This window comes from Macaca mulatta, chromosome 4 (genome assembly GCF_049350105.2).
Source record: "Macaca mulatta isolate MMU2019108-1 chromosome 4, T2T-MMU8v2.0, whole genome shotgun sequence".
NCBI lineage: Eukaryota > Metazoa > Chordata > Mammalia > Primates > Cercopithecidae > Macaca > Macaca mulatta.
The window spans coordinates 172,294,941-172,318,933 of NC_133409.1; the positions used below are offsets into that span (position 1 = coordinate 172,294,941).

The 23,993-nt window shown below is 41.2% G+C and overlaps 1 protein-coding gene across 2 annotated transcripts in view; it reads left to right on the plus strand.

Moving 5' to 3' along the window:
• The first annotated feature begins 4,164 nt into the window (after positions 1-4,164).
• MAK (male germ cell associated kinase) overlaps positions 4,165-23,993 on the plus strand; it is a 64,723-nt gene continuing 44,894 nt past the window's right edge. For both annotated transcript variants that reach the window (XM_001088297.5, XM_015135528.3), the window contains exons 1-5: positions 4,165-4,539; positions 15,488-15,542; positions 16,680-16,801; positions 20,950-21,029; positions 23,631-23,763. In XM_001088297.5, the coding sequence (XP_001088297.1) occupies positions 4,439-4,539; positions 15,488-15,542; positions 16,680-16,801; positions 20,950-21,029; positions 23,631-23,763 (491 nt within the window). In that variant the 5' untranslated portion in view covers positions 4,165-4,438. The remainder of the gene's footprint in view (positions 4,540-15,487; positions 15,543-16,679; positions 16,802-20,949; positions 21,030-23,630; positions 23,764-23,993) is intronic.

A 23,993-nucleotide genomic window follows, 5' to 3' on the forward strand; every position in this document is an offset into this window, starting at 1 on the left:
AGTTTAGGTAGGCCTCAGAACCTGGCATTTAATCATCCGTGGGCAGAACTGCTCTCTTGGGGGTGGTGGGGGTAGGGGTGGGGTGGGGTGACCATGTTGATTACCCACAAGTGTGTTAACTCAAAGCCTTTGTCATTAAATCTGTGCTGAATAAATGCCTGCAGCGCCAGCTGGTCAGGGCCATGGTTTACGGCACCCTGCTGTGGTCTGTGTGCTGCCCGGTCCCCTAGCCTGCTCTTTCACTGGATACCTGTACCTGAGTGCATTCTTTGATCTGTTGTTCAGCCAGGGTCTGCGGGTCGGACCCAGCACAGAGCGAGACTCTGTCTCAAATAATAATAATTATAATAATAATTTTCATGAGAGGAGCTCCACCTAGGTTCTTTCTCCCTTAACCATTCAAGTTCTAAGGTCTCACTCTTTCCCTTTACTGTTTCTATTGTATTTCACTGGTCTGAATGACCCAGAGGTAGCCCTAGGGTTTAGTCAGGTTATGGAGTGGTCCCACTTCACTTTCCATTTAGTCAGCAATATCTTAGTGTCTGAGTGAGGAGCTGCATTAGGAATCTTAAGGTGGAGGTTGGGGTAGGTGGCTTGAGTTGTGGAGCTTAGTCTGGTTTTGGAGCAAAGAGGATGTTTTCTTTAGCCTCATTAGGGATAGTAAGAGCTGGCACCAGTTCCTAAGAATGGCTTGTTTAAAAGTTGGAGACGGCCCTGAAAAACCAACAGCTTCAAGCCAAATGCGCCTATTGGATTGACTCCGTTGATTCTCTAGTTGATCCTAGACAGGTCATTTAATCCTTCCATGTTTTTATTTTACGATCTTACTGTCATGAGGAACATGATGGCCTTTTGTGCAAATATATTCTCTATATGCTTACTTAATCAGAAAGAATCAGTAAACCTAGAGTGAACATATTTCCTAAAAGAGATAGTTACATGCCACCTTAAATAGGGTAGCTAGAAAAGAGTGTACAGCCATTTAATATGCTGGTGATAAATTGCAAAATACTGATTTAATAAAATCCTAAGTGAGAAGAAATATACTTTAGTCCATGTTTTGTTTAATGTAGTACAAAACAAAACAACCCAAAAGGTTTTTCCAAATTATATTTGCTTATAGAGATAAAGGCAAAATGAAGAAAAGCAAATTCATGTTTTGATCAGAAACCATGTAGAGAGAGATACTGCCTTTCTCTACATTAATGCCTTAATATTTGGAATCAGTGTCTATGCATAAGGTGACAATGACTTACAAAAGCTATTCTTTCTCAGGCAAATGGGGAACGATTTGCTGGTATTTATGATTATTAGTTCAGGCTTAATCTGACAAAAATGAAGAAAATCCTAAATAGAAATGGAATCTGCTGTCGTGGTCTCTTTTTCAAGATCCTGGCCATGGAGTTAGCATAGCCTAAATTATTTTATATGTGCCTTTGAAGGGATTGTTACCTACATGAAGTAAGAGAAATGTTAAATACATACTCCCGATTATCATTATTATTATTTTGAGACAGAGTCTCGCTCTGTTGCCCAGGCCAGAGTGCAGTGGTGCAATCTTGGCTCACTGTAACCTCTGCCTCCCAGGTTCAAGTGATTCTCCTGCCTCAGCCTCCTTAGTAACTGGGGCTACAGGCCTGCACCACCACACCCAGCTAATTTTTATATTTTTAGTAGAGATGAAATTTCACCATGTTGGCCAGGCTGGTCTCAAACACCTGACCTCAGGAGATCCACCTGCCTTGGCCTCCCAAAGTGTTGGGATTACAGGCATGAGCCACGGTGCCCGGCCCACACTGCCTATTATTAAAAGCCCCACAGGATTCTTCTCCAGTTTTCTGTGAACAGATCCATTCCTGTAAATAGGAAACAACATAGCTTTACTGTGCTTCTCTGCACGCTTATGTCTGCTCATGTTTATGTTTGTTTTCTGGGAAAGGCTGTGTTGGGAAATCTTAAGTATTTTGACAAATATAACATGTCCTTGTTGGTCTTAGATTCCTGCATATAATAGAGAAGCAGTTTCTATGATGTAAATGAAAGTGTTACAGTGAGAAAAAAATATTCTTTGAATGAAGAACTAAGTGATAAAAGGCACTTTAAAACAAACTACAGACATACCTCGGAGATACTGTGGGTTTAGCTCCAGACCACGGCAATAAAGTGAATATTGCAATAAAGCAAGTCACACATGTTTTTGGGTTTCAAAGTACACATACAAATTATGTTTACATTATACTGTAGTCTATTTAGTATGCAATAGCATTTTGTCTAGAAAAATAATATACATACCTTAATATCTTATTGCAGCCGGGTGCGGTGGCTCACACCTGTAATTCCAACACATCGGGAGGTGGAGGCAGGTGGATTACTTGAGGTCAGGAGTTTGAGACCAGCCTGGCCAACATGGTGAAACCCTGTTTCTACTAAAAATACAAAAAATAACTGGGCGTGGTAGCTTGTGCCTATAGTCCCAGCTACTCGAGAGGCTGTCATAAAAAAAAAAAAAAAACTTATTGCTAAAAAATGCTCATTATCTGAGCCTTCAGTGAGTCATAATCATTTTGCTAGTGGAGGTTTTTTGCCTCTGTGTTGATGGCTGCTGAACGATCAGGGTGGTGGCTGCTGAAGGTTGGGATGGCTGTGACCGTTTCTCAAAATAAGACAACAATGATATTTGCTACATTGACAGACTTTTCCTTTCATAAAAGGTTTATCTGTAATATGTGAGACTGTTTGATAGCATTTTACCTACAGTAGAACTTCTTTCAAAATTGAAGTCAGTCTTCTCAAATCCTGCCACTGCTTTGTCAACTCAGTTTATGTAATATTCTAAATCCTTTGTTCTTGACTGGGCACTGGTTCATGCCTGTAATCCCAGTACTTTGGGATGCCAAGGCGGGTGGATCGCTGAGGCCAGGAGTTCGAGACCAGCTTGGCCAACATGGCAAAACCCCATCTCTACTAAAAGTATAAAAATTAGCCAGGTGTGGTGGTGCACACCTGTAATCCCAGCTACTGGGGGAGTGATGGTGATGGGTGAGGACTGAGGGACAAAAATCACTTGATCCTGGGAGGCAGAAGTTGCAGTGAGCCAAGATTGTGCCACTGCACTCCAACCAGAGTCTCACTCTGTCTCAAAAAAAAAAATTCTTTTTTGTCTTTTCAGCAGTGTTAATAGCATCTCTACCAGAAGTAGATTCCATCTCAATAAAAAATTTTCTTTGTTCATCCGTAAGAAACAATTCCTTACTTATTCAAGTTTGATTATGACATTACAACATTTCAGTCACATCTTCAGGCTCCACTTCCCTTTTTTATTTATTAAAAAAAATTATTTTTAGAGACAAAGTCTTACTCTGTCACCCAGGATGGAGTTTAGTGGTATGGTCATAGCTCACTGTAACCTTGAACTCCTGGGCTCAAGCAATCCTCGTGCCTTAGCCTCCCAAGTAGCTGAGACTACAAGCGTGCCACTAAGCCCAGCTAATTTTTTAGTTTTTGTAAAGAAGGGTATGATATGGTGCCCAGGCTGGTCTCAAACTCCTGGCCTCAACAGTCCTCCTGCCTTGGCCTCCCAAATCAATGGGATTACAGGCATCAGCCACCACACCCAGCTGTTTCTTATTTCTTTGTATGAATCTAGTGTGACACTAAATTCTAATTAGTATTTAAATTTTTCTTAGTTTGATGTAAAATAAAGTAGCATGTTATTTAAATAGAATACGAAATTTTAAAATAATGCTATTCCTTTCATACGAAACAAAAGTTTGCTTTATACTTACCTTACCCAATTGGGGTACTTATATTCCACAGAAAATTTACAAGTAGTACAGTTTTAAATAATATGCCAAATTAAATATGATACAAAAATTGATTGAAAGAATGGATATAATATAGACATCAATTTTCCAAGGTCTGATTTGGAATAATATAGATTATATTTAGTAACAAAGGAATCATACAAGCCATTATGCCATTATTGAACATAAATAGCACAGTACCATGTAAATGAGGCATTTAGCAAGTGAATATTACCAGTGAGTTATATGTGAACTTCATTTTAGATAGACAAATGAGTTACTGACAAATAATTAACACAATAGTATTTATATTATTTATAATTTTTCCCCTTGCTCTAAGTTGCCAGTATAATTTTTGAAGAGACTTGTTAATGAAAATTGATGATATCCTTGTTTTCTTTCTTTAGGGTGTCTATAAGAATGGAAGCGCTGTTTCCTGCCAGATTTCTTCATGCTGTATCTCGTGAACCTTTGTAATCTTGGGGAGGAGCCTATATTGAATGATGACAAACCTGTCACCAGTGTAGCAACAACAGTGTGAGAACAAAAACAAATAAAAATTAAGAAGCGTTCAAATTTATATTCAACAAGGAAGTCATTGCAATCAACAACTTCAGCTGCATTATTTTTCCAAGATGAACCGATACACAACCATGAGACAGCTGGGGGATGGCACGTATGGGAGTGTGCTTATGGGCAAGAGTAATGAATCCGGGGAGCTGGTGGCCATCAAAAGGTACTGTGTGTGACACTGCCAACTTCACCTTTGAAAACTCTGCTCTTTATTTTCCTGTCCTCAATTAAGAATATATACCAGCACAGGCCGGGTGCGGTGGCTCACGCCTATAATACCAGCACTTTGGGAGGCCGAGGTGGGCGGATCATGAGGTTAGGAGTTTGAGACCAGCCTGGCCAACATGGTGAAACCCTGTCTCTACTAAAAATACTAAAATTAGCTGGGCATGGTGGCGCGCTCCTGTGATCCCAGCTACTCAGGAGGCTGAGGCAGGAGAATTGCTTGAACCCGGGAGGTGGAGGTTGCAGTGAGCTGAGATCACGCCACCACACTCCAACCTGGATAACAGAGTGAGACTGCGTCTAAAAAAAAAAAAAGAAAAAAAAATGTATATACACACACCCACACATACACATACACACACAAGCACAGGCTGGGTGCGGTGGCTCATGCCTGTAATCCCAGCACTTTGGGTTGAGGTCAGGAGTTTGAGACCAGCTTGGCCAATATGGTGAAACCCTGTCTCTACTACAAATACAAAATTTAGCCAGGCATGGTGGTGCACACCTGTAATCCCAGCTACTCAGGAGGCTGAGGCACGAGAATCGCTTGAACCTGGGAGGCAGAGGTTGCAGTGAGCTGAGATTGCACCACCGCACTCCAGCCTGGGCAACAGAAGGACACTCCATCTCAAAAAAAAAAAAAAAAAAAAAACATATATATATACACACACACAAGCACAGAAGGAGGTCTAGTTTAGATCAAATAGCATTTGGCTCATGTGGAATGTCATTCTTGGAAAAGAACATTGCCAACGAGGAATTCTGCTGTTTTTCGTGTATATTACTTTAATTGCCAGGCTTGTCCAGCTACACGGATAAACCAAAACATATGAGTGCCTCCTTTTTCACATGTATAATACATTTGGACCAAAACTATAGGTAATCTTTGGGATGTTCTTCCAAATTTATTTGTTGGTTTTCACTTTTGTGTATGTTTTTTGAGATGGGGGTCTCCCTCTGTTGCCCAGGCTAGGGTGCTGTGGCGTGATCATGGCTCACTGCAGTCTTGACCTACCAGGCTCAAGCGATCTACCTACCTCGGCCTCCCAAAGTGCTGGAATTACAGGTGTGAGCCACCATTCCTGACCTGTTTTTCACATTTAAAGTTGAGTGCAGAGTGGGGCTTATAATTTCTTTAAAACAAGATCTCAAAATCAGATGGTATTCACAATGTCAAATTGAGTTCTGAATGATACATGTTATATTCCTGAACTTCTGAAATAGAATTGTTTTTAACTTGTTTTTAATCCACTGTGTTTTTCCATTGCTGCATAACAAAATACCCCCAAAGCTTAGTGATTTAAAAGAAGAAGATACATTTATTAATTCATATAGTTTCTGTGGGTCAGGAATTTGGAAGTAGCTTAGCTGGGTAGTTCTGGCTTGGGTTCTCTTATGGCAGTCAGATAATTGGCCAAAGCTGCAGTTATCCGAAGGCTTGACTGGGGCTGGAGGATCTACTTCCAAGGTGGCTCACTCTTGGTTTGCTAGGGCCGCTGTAACAAAGTACCACAGACCGGGTGGCTTAAACAACAGAGATTTATTTCCTCACAGTTCTGGAGGCAAGAAGTGCAACATCAAGGTATCTGCAGTTTGGTTTCTTCTGAGGCCTCTCTCCTGGGCTTGTAGACAGCCATATCCTCTCTAGGTCTTTATATGATCTTCTCATTGTGCATGTCTGCGTCGACATTTCCCCTCTATTTTTTTTTCAAGACAGAGTTTCACTCTGTCACCCAGGCTGAGGTACGGTGGTGTAAACATAGCTTAGTATAGCCTCAGCCTCCAGAGCCTGAACCGTCCTCCTGCCTCAGCCACCAGAGTAGTTGGGACTATAGGTGTGTACCACCACACTTGGCTAATTTTTAAAAAATATTTTTGTAGAGATGGGGTCTTGCCATGTTGCCCAGGCTCCTCTTATAAGGACACCAGTCGTATCAGATTTGGGCCTACCTGAAAAACCTCAGGTAACCTTAATGACCTTTTTAAAGACCCTATCTTCAGATACTGTCACACTGTGAAAGTCTGGGGGCTAGGACTTCAATATAGGAGGTTTGGGGGACACAGTTCAACCCATCACACTCACTCACAGGGTTGGCATATTTGTACTGGCTGTTGGCAAGAGGCACCTCGGTTCCCTTTACCAGAGGCTCCTTCCTTGGGCCTTTCCAGAGGGTTGTTTGAATAGCCTCGGGCCATGGTGGTTGGCTTCCCCCAGAACCTGTCTCAGACTCATCGGATACACATCTCCACATCACCACATCAACTACATTATAACAATCTAAAATTTAAATGCTTTAGCAAGCGTTTCAAAATATTATGATCTAAACCATTACATGTACAAGGAAATAACTTCATAAAATATTTTTGAACAGTCATTATCATCAGATAAGTAAATATATAATATATAATAATAGAAATGAAAAATTTATTGAATAGGCTTAATAAAATTCAATACTCATTTGTGATTTGACGAATTTAAAAAAAACAAACCTTGGTTTCTTAAGAAACTTACGATTAAAAAAAGCCACTTGGCTGAACGCAGTGGGTCACACCTATAATCCCAGCACTTTGGGAGGGCGAGGCAGGAGGATCACTTGAGCCCAGGAGTTTGAGACCAGCTTGGCAACAAGGTGAAACCCCGCCTCTACAGAAAATACAAAAATTAATTGGGCATGGTAGCATGTACCTGTAGTCCCAGCCACTTGGGAGGCTGAGGTGGGAGGATTGCTTGAGCCCAGGAGGTCGAGGCTGCAGTGAGCCAAGATAGTGCCACCACTACTGCACTTCAGCCTAGGTGACCTAGTGAGACCCTATCTTACAAAAAAAAAAAACTCTTAGCAAATAGGAATAAAAGGAAACTTCCCTAACCTGAGAAAACCTATATAATTCATATTAATATGAAATATCAGAAGTAACATCAGTACAGTTAGTTTGAAAACCCCAAATGCCTGCTAGCAGTCCTGCTGATTAGGATTGCATTGGGGATACTCACTACTGCAATAAGACAGAAACCTAAGAAATGAGTGTTATTAGACAAAGTGAGCTGAAATAGCCCTCATTTGTAGATTAAATGATTATGTAAATTCACACAAAGAAATACTTTATTATACACAAATACATCCATATAGAAAAATATTTTTAAAGGCCTGGAAAGATACATCCAAAAATCCATGATGGCCATGGTTTCTGGAGAGAAGGGTAGGAGAATCAGAAGGGGCATTGGGTCTTGGATGTGGTCCCACAGATGGTTATTACTGTCTGGTTTTATATGACAAAGTGTTCATCATTTTTTTCTGAGTGGCAAAATACGGTATTTGTTTTATTCTTCAAAAATATGGTAGTTTGTGTTGTTTTGTTTTGTTTTGAGATGGAGTCTCGCTCTCTTGCCAGGCTGGAGTGCAGTGGCGCTATCTCAGCTCACCACAACCTCCGCCTCCTGGGTTCAAACAATTCTCCTGCCTCAGCCTCCTGAGTAGCTGAATTATAGGCATGCGCTACCACGCCCGGCTAATTTTGCATTTTTAGTAGGGACAGGGTTTCTCCATGTTGGTCAGGCTGGTCTTGAACTCCCGACCTCAGGTGATCCACCAGCCTCAGCCTCCCAAAGTGCTGGGATTACAGGCGTGAGCCACCGTGCCCGGCCTACTGTACTCTTTTTTAATTGGGAAAGCAAAAGCTTTCCCACATCCCATCCAGAATGCATCGGGTTTCTTCTCGTTGATCAGAAGTGTACCACGTGGCACCCCTAGCTGCAGAGAGGATGGGAAACTGATTACTTAGCTTAGCATTTTATATCCCTGTGTAAAAGCTGACTCTGAATGACGAGGAAGAGAAGGAGGGCTTTCGGCTAGTCGGCTTACCACGTGTCTGCCATATGCAGTAACTACTGTGTGCTGGGCAATGCTCCACCTTAGGCAAGGATGGAGCAGAAATGAATGGAAAGAGGAGTCCCATGGAAGACTTGAAGAAAATTGAAAAATTCATTTATCACAGAATTGTTAAACTACTACTGTGTTTCATGATCAGGACAAAATGGGGACAAGATAGATGTCTTACAGTATACTCAGGAAAACCAACAGATTCAAGAAGTTACATCATCAAGTATGCTAAGTCCTATGATGGGGGAATGTTGGGTCCTATGGGAGCCTAGAGAAGCCACACTGGAGAGGTATCATAAAAGGCTTCCTAAATCAATGAGACCTCAAGAATGAGAGAAAAAAATTTTTTTTAAAAGTGGGGGGTGGATGGGGAAATGCTCCAGGGAGTAAGAAATAGTATGTATGAAGCCCTGGAGGCAAGAGAGAGTGTGTGAGGGCCTAACTGGGGCTGAGTAACTGAAAGAAGCATACGTGACTGGAATGTGGATTACAAGTGGGGCAGAGGAGGGACGTGAGGCTAACAGGTGAAGTTGTGAAGCCAGATGAAGGAGTCTGTATATCTTGAGGACTAGAAGGTCGTGAAGGATTTTAAGCAGAATTGTTCATGTGATCAAATTTTTAGAACTGGCTGGTTAGCAGAAGACTGGAGACTTGATTGAAGAGGTCAAGACTGGACACAGGGTGGCCAGTTAGAAGGTCAGTACAGTCATCTTGGTTAGAGTTAGAAGGTCAGTGCAGTCATCTTGGTTAGAAGTGGAGGTAGCCTGACAGGAAAATAGCTTTGGGGATGGATGTAAGTGGATACAGTCAAGGGACATTTAGGAAGCAGGCTGTATAGAAATTGGTGACTGGGCATGAGGATGGATGGTGGAGTAAAAGATGAGGAAGAGTCCGGGCTAACTCCTGGGATTCTGGCTTAAATGTATGGTGGTGGTGCCATGTACCATGTCAAGGAGGGGAAAATCACAGGCTTTAGGGGTAAAGCTGAATTCAGTCTGGGGCATAATGACTTTAAGATGACTTTTAGTCAATTGAATATTTGCATTTAAATCTCAAAACAGAGGTGCAAGCTAATGATTTGGAATGGTTAGTCTACAGATGGTAATTGAAACTCTTTAGAGGGAGAAGAAAAGAGAGGTCCTCATTTGAAGCACTGAGAAACCATGGCATATAAAGGATGGGCCCTGGAATAGGATCTTACAAGTCTGAGGAACTACCAGAGAAATAGGGGAGAAACCAGGAGAATGTAGAAAATATCTGAAACCGAGGGAAAGATCTAAAGAAGCAAAAGCATGTATCAAGAAGTCTTGAGTGTGGTGATTCCAGAGCTCTTTCAATGGCTCAACATTTACCCAAGAAATTCAGATGTTTTCTATGATTTTCATGCTGAGCGGTTAGCATTGTTTTTGTCCTCAAATGTGTCATCTAGTGACCACCTTATGGCTACTTCACCTCCAGGCATTACATCCATGCTCAAGGAGGGAAGAAAAGAGAATAATACCAGCAAACTCTTCTCATCTTTTATGAAGAAGTAATAATTCTTTCCCAGAAGTCCTCAAGGACATCCCCTTACATCTTACCGGCTAGCACTGGGTCACGTGGTCTCTCTTACTTCCAAAGGAGACTGAGAGAGTATTTACTCTTCCAGTATCTGTTTTAGGAGGCAGAAGGAAAGGGGCTGGAAGTGGCCTTGTGATATTTCAACAATATCATCTGCTATGGTGTTCCTTGGGTTTGGGGAATATGACATAACTGGTGGCCGTGGTGAGCATTGTTCCAGTGGAATAGTAGAAGCCAGACCGCAGTGGGACAAGGAGTAGCGGGAAGTAGGGCAGTGGAGGCGTGGAGCTTTGGAGAGCTGTGAAGGATGAGTTACTGAGTTGCTAAGAAAACCACAAAAGAGTTTCCCAGTGTCAGAAAGAGTCCGCCTGAAATTACATGGGATGAATGTGAAAGTGGAGCTGCTGGGAGCATTTTCATGACTTTTCTTTCCACCCGCACCCATCTGTATGGAGAGGGGAGACTGGAGGATGACAAGGCAGGAGCGGTGGAACGATGGGAGAAGGGGATGTTCAGAACGTGTGTGTGATCTTGAGAGAGTAGTGGATGAAAGGCTGATGGTGGGGCCAAGCTGGATGAGGAGGCAAGCCATGCCACGCAGGTGGTTGTAGGAATAGCCACAAGTTGAACAAGAAAGAGGTTGTATAAAGAAGTTTCGAGGGTAACGACGGTGAAAAGGATAGGAGGTTATGATCAAGAGTCTGAAGTTGGAAAGGTTGTTAGGTCTTGGACAGTAGGACTGTTCCTCATAACAAGGCGTTTATGAGTAACTGTGGTAGGACAGAGGTGAACCTTTCTTAGGAGTTAAGCAACTGTGAAGGCGGCTACTGGCAAGGTTAACAGTTTAACCTACACTGACTATTCTCTATAGCCGTTATTCCTCAAGTCTGAATGAGATAGTTATGTTATCTACAAGAGTCATACAAGCAGGCTTTGCCATCTCTTTAAAGCCTGATATACAGGGATGAACTTTACCTGAAAATTACAGATATTAGAGTCCTCATTCTCCCTTCTCATTTTTTTTCTTTGTTACCAAAACAATTCACATCCCATAATAACCAATCAATCTTTTGCTTGGTGATAGAAAATTTTAGGCATTTCCAATTTAGGCTTAAATATTCTAGGTGTATCTTAGTGGGTAACACTTTAAGATCCATTGATACTTTTCCCCTAAAATTAAAAATAAATTCCAGGCCAGGTGTGGTGGCTGACGCCTGTAATCCGAACACTTTGGGAGGCAGATCACTTGAGGTCAGGAGTTCGAGACCAGCCTGACCAACGTGGGGAAACCCCATTTCTACTAAAAATACAAAAATTAGCCGGGTGTGGTGGCGTGTGCCTGTAATCCCAGCTACTCAGGAGGCTGAGGCAGGAGAATCACTTGAACCCAGGAGGTGGAGGTTGCAGTGAGCCGAGATCATGCCACTGCACTCCAGCCTGGGCAACAGAGTGAGACTCCGTCTCAAAATAAATAAATAATAAGTAAATTCTACACTGAATACATTTGGTGGAGTAGCTGAAGAAGAGCTGCCTAGCCTTTATTTTCAGAGTGGGCAGTAAACATGTCCCCTTGAAGGGAAATTGATTACCTGGAAGAAGGTGTTTTCATTCTAAAAACCTTTTAGACAAAAGAGCCAGAGTTGGGGGCTGGGAGTCGGGGGTTTCTGTTGAAATTAGACAAATTCAGCTACGGAATTTAACAAGTTCCATGTGTTACTAGATACGGCATTTAACACGTTCCATATGGAATTTAACAAGTAGGAATTAAACCAGTTCAGAATGATGTTGAGAAGCAGAGAAGAAGCTGAATGCTAGCCCTCTGCTTTTCCGGAGTTGGCCTGAAGAAGCAAGGGCATGGCGTGACAGTTGGCAGATGATGGATAGGGTGGTGTAATCTGCTACTGTGAACATGGAGAAGAAAGTCTGTGCTTAATTCAGCAGGCAAATCTTTTGAGCGGTCTAGAAATGCAGTCAGAACTGGCTAGGATGTGTTGTAGGGGAATGGTTAGAAGTTGGGAGAACGCTACACTGAACAAAATAAGAGGTTCCTTTTTGAATGTTTCCTTTGGGGAGTTTTAATTTAGATCACTGATATCTTGTGTTTTCTGCTGCCATTTTTTTACAGTTATTTTTATGTTAGAGGATGGTAGAAAGATTCCCTCACTTCATTACGTTAATAAATATCTATTAAGCCCCCTGCCCTTTAAGAACTTGAGAGGTAGTTCCATTTCTGAAGTTGATTTCCTGTGTCAGATGGGAACACCATGGTACCATCTCTGATTTGTTCATTGCCCTGGCATGGAGTAGATATTGACGAATTAATACATAACAAAAGATGGCAAGAAACCTAAAAGGAAATGCCTTTTCTTAGCTATTCTAAGCAATTGGTTTACCTTTGGGATAGTGATTTTGTAAGGAAACTTCTGTTGTAGATAGACACATGCATTGCCTTAGGGAAGTACTGCTGAGAAGTGGTAATTGCTGGAAAGAAGAAGAGTACATCTGGATGGATGAAGAGAATACAGATTTTTTTTTTTTTTTTTTGAGACGGAGTTTCACTCTTGTTGCTCAGGTTGGAGTGCAATGGCACGATCTCAGCTCACTGCAACCTCTGCCTCCCAGGTCCAAGCGATTCTCCTGCCTCAGTCTCCCAAGTAGCTGGGATTATAAGCATGCGCCACCATGCCCAGCTAATTTTTGTATTTTTAGTAGAGATGGGGTTTCTCCATGTTGGCCAGGCTGGTCTCAAATTCCTGACCTCAGGTGATCCGCCCACCTTGGCCTCCCAAAGTGCTGAGATTACAGGCATGGGCCACCACGCCAGGCCCAGAATTTTAAAAGTATCCAATCTTTTAGAAGCCAAATAAAAATATGTTCAAGTTACTTTTCACAGTTCAGTGATAACTGAAACTTTCATGCTACCTGTAAAATCTGCACTCTCACTGGGCATGCTGGTGTGCGCCTGTAGTCCCATCTACTCCGGAGGCTGAGGCAGGCGGGCTGCTTGAACTCAGAAGTTAGAGGCTGTAGTGCGCTATGACCGAGCCTGTGAATAGCCACTGCACTCCAGCCTGGGCAACACAGGGAGACTTTGTCTCTTAAAAAAAAAAAAAATCTGAGGCCGGGCGCAGTGGCTCACACCTGTAATCCCAGCACTTTAGGAGACCAAGGCGGGCAGATCACGAGGTCAGGAGATGGAGACCATCCTGGGTAACAGGGTGAAACCCCGTCTCTGCTGAAAATACAAAAAATTCGCCAGGCGTGGTGGCTGGCGCCTGTAGTCCCAGCTACTTGGTAGACTGAGGCAGGAGAATGGCATGAACTCGGGAGGCAGAGCTTGCAGTGAGCCGAGATTGCACCACTGCACTCCAGCCTGGGTGACAGAGCAAGACCCTGTCTGAAAACAAACAAAAAAAATCAAATCTGGCCGGGCGCGGGCACTTTATGCTTCAGCAGGACATTTTATAAATCTATAGCACTGAAAGGTATCTTTTAATAAGCTAGTAAACCCCCATTTCATCACACTTCTTCATAAATGTCTAGTACCTGAGTAACTGCGAATGAAATTCTCATTCACTAAGGATATTTTGAAAATAATAGCAGTGATGTCCTTTATGTCATCTTACAGTCAATCACAGATATTGGTAAAAATGAAAACATCTAGTAGTTATTGAGTGCTGAACTAAGCAGTTTGCAAGAAGCTCTTCTTATGCAGTAGTTTGTACTGTATGGCTAACTAAGGAATTTGAGGCATAGACTGGTCATTAGGTAACTTGTCCAAAGTCCTACGGTGAGTGACTGGGCCAGGATTTGAATCCAAGCAGTGCGGTTCCAAAGCCTCTGTTCTTGGCCATGATGTTGTGCTGCCAATTTTTACTCATTTCCTCACCTGTGTGTTATACCCCTATAGAGCCTCTGGATCATAAGGATTATAGTAATTAATAAAGACAAAGCTAAGCTTCCCAAGGATCTTCTGGAACATCTCGGTAGGAGATTATATTACTAAATGAAAGCAGCATGGCATATTTGGTTTTTCTTTTTCACAGCCCAGCCTTATAATTCCCATACCTGAAGAAACATTTTTTAGAATATGAATCCTGTCTTTTATCCGCTGTTTTGTATGGTGACTAAAAATCTGTTCATATAAAAACACATGTTCATGTGAAAACACAACGACGAACTATGGTGTATATAGTGGAAATACTTTTTACCCTAAATACACTTTTGGTATATTTATCTCTAGTAGAAACCAACACTGAGATGAAATAGAGGAAGTAAAGAACAAAATTCAAGAGAGCCATTTCTCTCTTTTTTTTTTTTTTGAGACAGAGTCTCGTCTGTCGTCCAGGCTGGAATGTGGTGGTGCAATCTCAGCTCACTACAACCTCTGCCTCCTGGGTTCCAGAGATTCTCCTGCCTCAGCCTCCCTAGTAGCTGGGACTACAGGCACCTGCCACCACGCCCAGCTAATTTTTTTGTATTTTAAGTAGAGATGTGGTTTCACCATGTTAGCCAGGTTGGTCTTGAACTCTTGACCTTGTGATCCGCCCACCTCACCCTCCCAAAGTGCTGGGATTACAGGCATGAGCCACCGCTCCTGGCCAAGAAAGCCATTTCTAACGTTTATAGTTACTTCTGAATTTTTACCGACTTAAATAATTTAAGTAAGGAGACATTTAACTATGGGCTTCTTGTCTAAAGCTGATGTAATGATATGAGAGTTATCAGATCAAATTATTGGACTACATTTGCTCAAAATTTGTGATTTCTTTCCCTAACTCCCTCTGAAGTATAGTGTTTTATATTTATCTCTTAAGTTCTAAAAAGAGAGGAACTTGAAAGGGACCGTTTAAGAAAGGCACAATTAAACTGATTAGAGAAATGTTAAGAACTCACCCAGAGGCCGGGCACGGTGGCTCAAGCCTGTAATCCCAGCACTTTGGGAGGCCGAGACGGGCAGATCACGAGGTCAGGAGATCGAGACCATCCCGGCTAACACGGTGAAACCCCGTCTCTACTAAAAAATACAAAAAAACTAGCCGGGCAAGGTGGCGGGCGCCTGTAGTTCCAGCTACTCGGGAGGCTGAGCCAGGAGAATGGCGTAAACCCGGGAGGCGGAGCTTGCAGTGAGCTGAGATCTGGCCACTGCACCCCAGCCTGGGCGACAGAGCCAGACTCTGTCTCAAAAAAAAAAAAAAAAAAAAGAACTCACCCAGAAAGGAAGATTAATGGTAATTTTTTCACTTTTGCGTTAAAGCTGATGTTTGGATGTGACATAGGCCTAACAAGTAGCCTTGAGATATAGGAGGTGATTTCCTTGTAAGGATGAGGAAAGGGAGAGGGAGCTCGTCCAAAGTGAACCAATACTGGAGTAAGAAAGCCAGCAGTGTAATGTGTGTCTTTGAATTCTCAATCCCTGAACACTAAACTTTCCCTAATTTATTTTAGGATGAAGAGAAAGTTCTATTCTTGGGATGAGTGCATGAACTTGAGAGAAGTTAAGGTAAAATCCTAAAGATGAAAAGAACCTGGAAGGCCTTAATGCTACCTGAGGATAGTAGTTAAGATTATTTTATTCTCTGTGGGAAGCATTCTGAGGATAATTGTGTTTGTTTTTCCTTTATATTCCTAAATTAATTTCTCATTTCTTTTGGTTCTGATGTCAGTGGAGAATAGCATATAATTATATCCTCACATTTGAAAGTTCACTTTCACTTTTAAGAGAGCATCTTAAAATCATATTATGCAAAGACAACTTTTCTTTTCTTTTTTTTTTTTGAGGAGAGTCTTACTCTGTCACCCAGCCTGGAATGCGGTGGCATGAACTCGGCTCACTGCAACCTCCACCTCCTGGGTTCAAGCGATTCTCCTGCCTCAGCTTCCCGAGTAGCTGGGACTACAGGTGTGTGTCACCATGCCGAGCTAATTTTTGTATTTTTAGTAGAGACAAGGGCATGAGCCACCACGCTCAGCCACCAAAGACATCTTTTTGAATTACTACATACCATTTCCTTAGATTTTATGCTTAAAGACTTGGATATAATTTTGGATACCTTTGCATGGTTAAGTCAGACAAAAGTTAGACCTATTTATAAACCAAGGGAAAAATGTAATAGATTGAGATGTTTAATAGCTATTGCTGGCTTGATTTATCGTTTGCACTTAACGTTCATTACTTAAAGCAATTATGGAGATATTAAAATGTAATTAATTAATGAACCCAGGAGAAATGGAAAATTACATAATTATCATACTTAGCGTTGATACGATTTTGCCAACTTTTATAAGTTTTTTTAAGAAATTTTGGCCGGGCGCGGTGGCTCAAGCCTGTAATCCCAGCACTTTGGGAGGCCGAGACGGGCGGATCACGAGGTCAGGAGTTCGAGACCATCCTGGCTAACACGGTGAAACCCCGTCTCTACTAAAAAATACAAAAAACTAGCTGGGCGAGGTGGCGGGCGCCTGTAGTCCCGGCTACTCGGGAGGCTGAGGCAGGAGAATGGTGTAAAAACCCGGGAGGCAGAGCTTGCAGTGAGCTGAGATCCGGCCACTGCACTCCAGCCTGGGCGACACAGCGAGACTCCGTCTCAAAAAAAAAAAAAAAAAAAAGAAATTTTAATGCGTATTTGTTATTTTTCAGTCTCTGAAGAAACTTAATCATGCCAATGTTATTAAATTGAAAGAAGTTATCAGAGAAAATGACCATCTTTATTTTATATTTGAATATATGAAAGAAAACCTCTATCAATTAATGAAAGACAGGTATGTTTTTATTCACATTTTTCCCTGTTATTCCCTCCATGAGTTTTTGATCCTTTCAATATGTCATACTTTACGAGATAAAAATTGATCACTCCAAAAGGTAAATTTAAATTAACTAGTTCTGTTACCTTTATCAAAGGGTAACATTTAACACTGAAGAAGAACCAGCTGTGACATAGCCAGCATCTTTCTCTTGTAAATCCTTGAAAGTGAAGGCCAGTATCTTATATAAATACATATACTATCTATTTATGCTTTTTAAAATACAAATTTATGTATAGTTTAGTACTCAGTAATAAAGCTGGCCTTGGGCACTGTTGAGAAGATTATCTTGGTTGCTCTCTCAAGCATCTTGTGAAGGTTAATGAAAGAATGGAGAAAGGAATGAAGTTGCTTTCAAGAAAGGATCTAAAAAATTCATTCAGTAGAATGCACAAGTCAATGATAAGACTTGTTGTGTTACCAATTCCAAGGAAATTCACAACTTTTAAGTATGTGTGGGCAGAATCTGTACAGGGAGAGCTTCAGTCTTCCGCCCTGGACTTGGGGAGATAATGTTTTAATGGTTGTTCTGGTCACATCTGGGAGATTAACATCCATTTTGCCTGCTTTTAAAGTGAGAAATGTTCGGCAAAAAACCCTGAAATACTTAGAAATAATTTTCCAAAGTAATGATGTTGATTTCTCTCTGTTTCTTTCACACACACGCACACACACACACATACACTCACTCACTGAAGGTCTGAGGATGTTACGTGAATTCTTCTTTAATCATATTTTTCCCGTTCTCAAAACATATTTATTGAATGCCTCTTATGTTCCAGGCCGAAATCATTATAACATTAATATCAATTAAAATAAAAGTAAATTTCTGCCCCTCAAATCAGTTTTTACTTTTCTAAAGTCCCTTCTAGGCCTTGTATATAGACATGCACGCCTTTGTAACTTAATTGTAATTTCAGTGGGACAAAATTTTTTATTTGATTCATTTACTTACAAGTATTTTTTATGTGGATATGTAGTATTTATAGTTACTATAAATAATATATTCTGTTAAATGTCTGTACTAAGCTTCACTTTTTGAACTATTTAAAATAAATATCAGTGCAAAAATAGGTTGGTAATTATTGTATATAATATTGATGGAATTATTACCATTAAAGGTGATAATTATAAGCATTGTGAAAATGCTTCCAAGTGGAAAAAACAAACGAAATTGCGTGTATGTGACATTCATTCCTAATACAAAAGTTATGCATGCAAATAAATTAGGACTGGATTAGAATACTGAAAAATTAAAAGTTTCTTAATCACGTGGAATTATGAGTAATCTTAATTTTCAGCCTCTAATAAATTTTGTCCTGTAAAATATTGAAATGATATATACATACATGAAATATCAAGATACACTTGTTGAAGAAAAAAATGGAATACATAAATGCATGAAATATTAAATTTTTGTCTATTTTTGAAATATATATAAATCTGGCTGGATGCAGTAGTTCCTGTCTTTAATCCAGTACTTTGGGAGACTGAGGTGGGAGGATCACTTGAGCCCAGGAATTTGAGACCAGCCTGGGCAACATAGTAAGACTCCATCTCTACAAAAAAATTTAAAAATTAGCCAGGCATGGTGGCACACACTTGTAGTCCTAGCTACTTGGAGGCTGAGGTGAGAAGATTGCTTGAGCCTAGGAGGTTGAGGCCATCCATAATCCCAGCCACTCAGGAAGGTGAGACAGGAGAGTTGCTTGAACCCAGGAAGCCAGCTAATTTTTGTATTTTTAGTAGAGACAGAGTTTCACCATATTGGCCAGGAGGCAGAGGTTGCAGTGAGCCAAGATTGCAATATGTATTTTATATATATATATAATATATGTATAAAAAATTATATATATGCATTATATATGTGTGTATATATATGTATTATATATGTATATATATATAGAGAGAGTATAGAGCTACACTAATACAGTAGCCACTAGTCAGATGTGGCTAGCTCCTGAAATGTTTGCATTGAGGAGTGTTGTAAATGTAAAATAAATTACACATCAGATTTTGAAAACTTGGTACAAAAGAGAAAATGTCTTAATAATTGTTGTATTTTTTTTACTCCAGGGTTGGTGACTCACACTTGTAATCCCAGCACTTTGAGAGGCCAAGGCGGGAGGATTGCTTGAGCCCCAGGAGTTTGAGACCAGCCTAGGCAACATAATGAGACCATGTGTCTCTCTTCTTTTCAGAGACAGAGTCTCACTCTTTTACCCTGGCTGGAGGGCCGGAGTGCAGTGGTGCAAACATGGCTCACTGTAGCCTCGACTCTCCGGCTCCAGCAATTCCCCTGCCTCAATGAGGCCCCAAGTAGCTGGGACTACAGGCACGCGCCACCATGCCTGGCTGATTTTTATATTTTTAGTAGAGACAGGGTCTCACCATGTTGCCCAGGCTGGTCTCGAACTCTTGAACTCAAGGGATCCACCTGCCTTGGCCTCCCAGAGTGCTGGGATTACAGGCGGGAGCCACCACACCCAGCCCGTGTGTCTTTTTCAAAAAACAAAAAAAAGGTAAATTTTTAAAATAAATAAATAATTTAAAAAAAATTTTTTTAGAGGCATGGTCTTGCTCTGTCACCCAAGCTGGAGTACAGTGGTGCAGTCAGCTCATTTTTATATCGATTACATGTTGAAATAATATTTGGCACATATTAGGTTAAATATATTGTTAAAAATTAATTTTACCTGTTTGATTTCTTTTAACATGGCTGCTAGAAAAATGATGTTAAGTACACAAGTGGCTCTAATATATATTTCTTTCTTTTTTTCGTGGGGGATGGAGTCTTACTCTTTCGCCCAGGCTGGAGTGAAGTGGTGTGATTTCAGCTCACTGCAATCTCCGCCCACTGGGTTCAAGCGATTCTTCTGCCTTAGCTTCCTGAGTAGCTGGGATTACAGACATGTGCCGTCACGCCCAGCTAATTTTTATATTTTTAGTAGAGATGGGGTTTCACCATGTTGACCAGGCTGCTCTTGAACTCCTGACCTCAAGTGATCCACCCACCTCGGCCTCCCAAAGTGATAGGATTACGGGCATGAGCCACTGTGCCCAGCCAGCTCTTACATTTCTATTGGACAACACCAATATGCAGAATATAACTGAAGCATTTATTTATATCTCTAACTTTATTTATTTTTTCCTTTTCTTTTTGAGACAGGATCTCACTCTGTCACCATGCTGGAGTGGAGTGGCACAATCACAGCTCACTGCAGCCTCGAACTCCCAGGCTCAAGTGATCCTCCCACCTCAGCCTCTCCAGCAGCTGGATTATAGGCCAGCGCCACCACACCTGGCTAATTTTTGTATTTTTTGTAGAGACAGGGTTTCACCATGTTACCCAGGCTGGTCTTGAACTCTTGGACTTAAGCGATCCTCCCACCTTGGCCTCCCAAAGTGCTTGGGATTATAGGCATGAGCCACCACACCCGGCCACCTCTAAAATTCTTAAAGCCTACATAATACAGATTCACATGCTTGGCTTATCTGTTAGTAATTCAGTTTTTCAACTTGCTTTGCTCTTCTTGGAACAGTTTAAAATTCAGCTGGTTAGACCGGGCACGGTGGCTTACGCCTGTAATCCCAGCACTTTGGGAGGCCGAGGTAGGCAGATCACCTAAGGTCAGGAGTTCAAGACCAGCCTGACCAACATGGCGAAACCCCATCTCTACTAAAAATACAAAACCAGGCATGGTGGTGCATGTCTATAATCCTAGCTACTCAGGAGGCTGAGGCAGGAGAATTGTTTGAACCCGGGAGGTGGAGGTTGCAGTGAGCCTAGATTGTGCCATTGCACACCAGCCTGGGTAACAGACAGCAAAATTCTGTCTCAAAAAATATATACATATACACATACATATTTTATATGTGTACAATATATTCAGTTTTGGATTTGAGTTTTTACCTCACATCAAAACAAAAAAAATCTAATTTTCATGTTTTAAATGTATGAGCTTTAACACTATAAATCTGTGAATCGCACCTTTAACCAGTATCGTGAGGCCAGTAGAGGCTCCAAGGCAGGGGGAATATAATCCTTCTTTGGATTGGTTGGCTGGTTGCTTAACAGAATTATGTGACTGTTCATTTCTTTACAGAAACAAGTTGTTCCCTGAGTCAGTCATCAGAAATATTATGTATCAAATATTGCAAGGGCTGGCTTTTATCCATAAACATGGTAGGTTTCTTTTAAGTTTCATTTCCCTACCTCTTTAGATTACTGTCGAGATTGTGCATAGAAATTACTTATAAAACTGTTAAATAACTTTATATTGGATAACTATGAATTTGGGGTATGTGCCTATACACACTGACATTTTAATTTTAAAACTTTATAATTTCTGTGATTCTATATAAAATGGAATTTCTGGCTGGGCACAGTGGCTCACGTCTGTAATCCTAGCACTTTGGGAGGCCAAGGCAGGCAGATGCAGATCACTTGAGGTGAGGAGTTCGAGACCAGCCTGGCCAACGTGGCAAAAACCTGTCTCTACTAAAAATACAAAAATTAGCTGAGTGTCATAGCACGTGCCTGTAATCCCAGCTACGTGGGAGGCTGAGGCAGAAGAATCGCTTGAACCCGGGAGGCGGAGGTTAGTGAGTTGAGATCGTGCCACTGCCGTCCAGCCTGGGTGACAGAGCAAGACTCTGTCTCAAATAAATAAATAAAATAAAATAGTTGCTTTTTAAAAAACTAATATTTAGTTCAAATAGGATGAATTACCAATATATGTATATTAGGATGGGGAAAGCCTTAGATGCACAAATATGTAATTGGTTTAGTTCTCTGAGACCTTATGAATTAGTGTCCCTCTGCTCTGCCTCACATGATCCCATTCCTGTTGTTACATTTGTTACAAAAGTACAATGAATGTCTCTTGGACACAGTGAAATGGATGTTACCAACTATTTAGAGTAAGAAGTACCGGATAAACTTGGATTACAAAACTGTTAAACAGATGTCACAAACAGAGCCCACTCTGGCTTTGAAGTGATTAAAAACATTTAGGCTTAAAAAGTCTTCCCAACCCCAGCTGGGCGCGGTGGCTCACGCCTGTAATCCCAGCACTTTGGGAGGGCGAAGCAGGTGGATCACGAGGTCAGGAGTTTGAGACCAGCCTGGCCAACATAGTGAAATCCAGTCTCTACTAAAAATACAAAAAATTAGCCAGGTGTGGTGGCAGACGCCTGTAATCCCAGCTATTCTGGAGGCTGAGGCAGGAGAATCGCTTGAACCTGGGAGTGGGAGGTTGCAGTGAGCCCAGATGACACCACTTCACTCCAACCTGGGTGACAGAGCAAGACTCCATCTCAAAACAAAAAAAAACCAAAAATAAAAAAAAGAAAAGAAAAGAAAAAGATAAAAGAAAGTCTTCTCAGCCCCAAAGCTACATGAAAACCCTCTTCAAGTGATCACCTGCAGTCTCCCTGCCTCCCAAGGTCATTGGAACCCAAGCCATTTGGATATAACCAGAATACTTTAGATTGCCCTTAGAAAAAGCCTTCCTTAAGACAAATACTCATCTGCCAGGAGGGCTTTAATGTTTGTTCTTTTCCCCTGGGTTTTCTTTTTATTTGTTTGTTTGTTTGTTTTTGATGGAGTCTTGCTCTGTTGCCCAGGCTGGAGTGTGGTGGCATGATCTCGGCTCACTGCAACCTCCACCTCCCAGGTTCAAGCAATTCTTCTGTCTCAGCCTCCCAAGTAGCTGGGACTACAGGCATCTGCCACCATACCCGGCTAATTTTGGTATTTTTAGTATAGATGGGGTTTCGTAATATTGGCCAGGCTGGTCTCAAACTCCTGACCTCATGATCTGCCCACCTCGGCCTCCCAAAGTGCTGGAATTACAGGCGTGCGCCACCACACCCGGCCCCCGCTGGGCTTTCTGCCTCATTTTCTTTGGTTTCCCCATTATCTTCATAACCATTTATTTTATAGATTGAATTGCTAATATAAACATTATAATTATTGGGATTTTGCAATAACACAGCTATTGAGTAAAACTGAACATTAGATAAAACAATTTTAAATGAAGAAATTAGTTCTGATGTGTGGAGTTACATTTTTATTGAATGGACTTTTTAAACAAGTGATTTTTCTCAAGGAGTCAGCTGCACTGACTTAAGCCTGATTAAAAAGTGCTCTTCTCAGCCTGGGTGACGTTGCAAAATCCTGTCTCTATCAAAAATACAAAAACTTAGCTGGAAGTGGTGGCATGCACCTGTGCTCCCAGCTGCTTAGTGGGCTGAGGTGAGAGGATTGCTTGAGCCCAAGAAGTTGAGGCCGCAGTGAGCCGAAATCGAGCCACTAGACTCCGGCCTGGACAACAGAGCAAGACCTGCCTCAAAAACAAAAACAAAAACTTCTCACACATTAATTAGGTGACTTCACTCTGGCCCTCAACCTCCTCCTCTGTTGCACAGTAGTGATAACAGTACCTCCTTAAAGTTGTTGTGCAAATGAATGGAGATAATCGTAGTGTAATAATACCTAGCCCAGCGCCTGAACACCCCCGGAGTCACAAATAAAAATAAATGTTAAATGGGTAGTTATTTTTAATTATCTCATACACTGTGTGAACTTTCTTGCCAAAGCATTTTAAAAGTAGGGCCCCTACTTTCCCGTTACTTGTTAGACAATAAATATGGTTTACTTTTTTCCTAAGATGATGCTTCTTATTACAAAAGAGGGGGTTCATTTATATGTTGTTTATAAATCAGATAAAGCTATGTTTAAACCTAATGATTGATTTTATTTTTTTCTCTATATATCACCAAGGTTTTTTTCATAGGGACATGAAACCAGAAAACTTGCTTTGTATGGGCCCAGAGCTTGTGAAAATTGCTGATTTTGGACTTGCGAGAGAATTAAGGTCCCAGCCACCGTACACTGATTATGTCTCTACCAGATGGTGAGTAGGATTATGCAACCCTCCTGAGGCATAAGCCTATGGTGAAATTTTCCTACGATGGATTGTTACATATTTCTGGAAGTTCTGTATTGAATATTTAAAACATAGAAATGAATTTTATAGTCTTTAAAGAAAGCGAAGGATTGGTTTATTGCTCTTCTGATCACTGAAAAAATAAGGAAAAAGCATTTCATTTATTCACTCAATCATTCATTCAACAAATATTTATT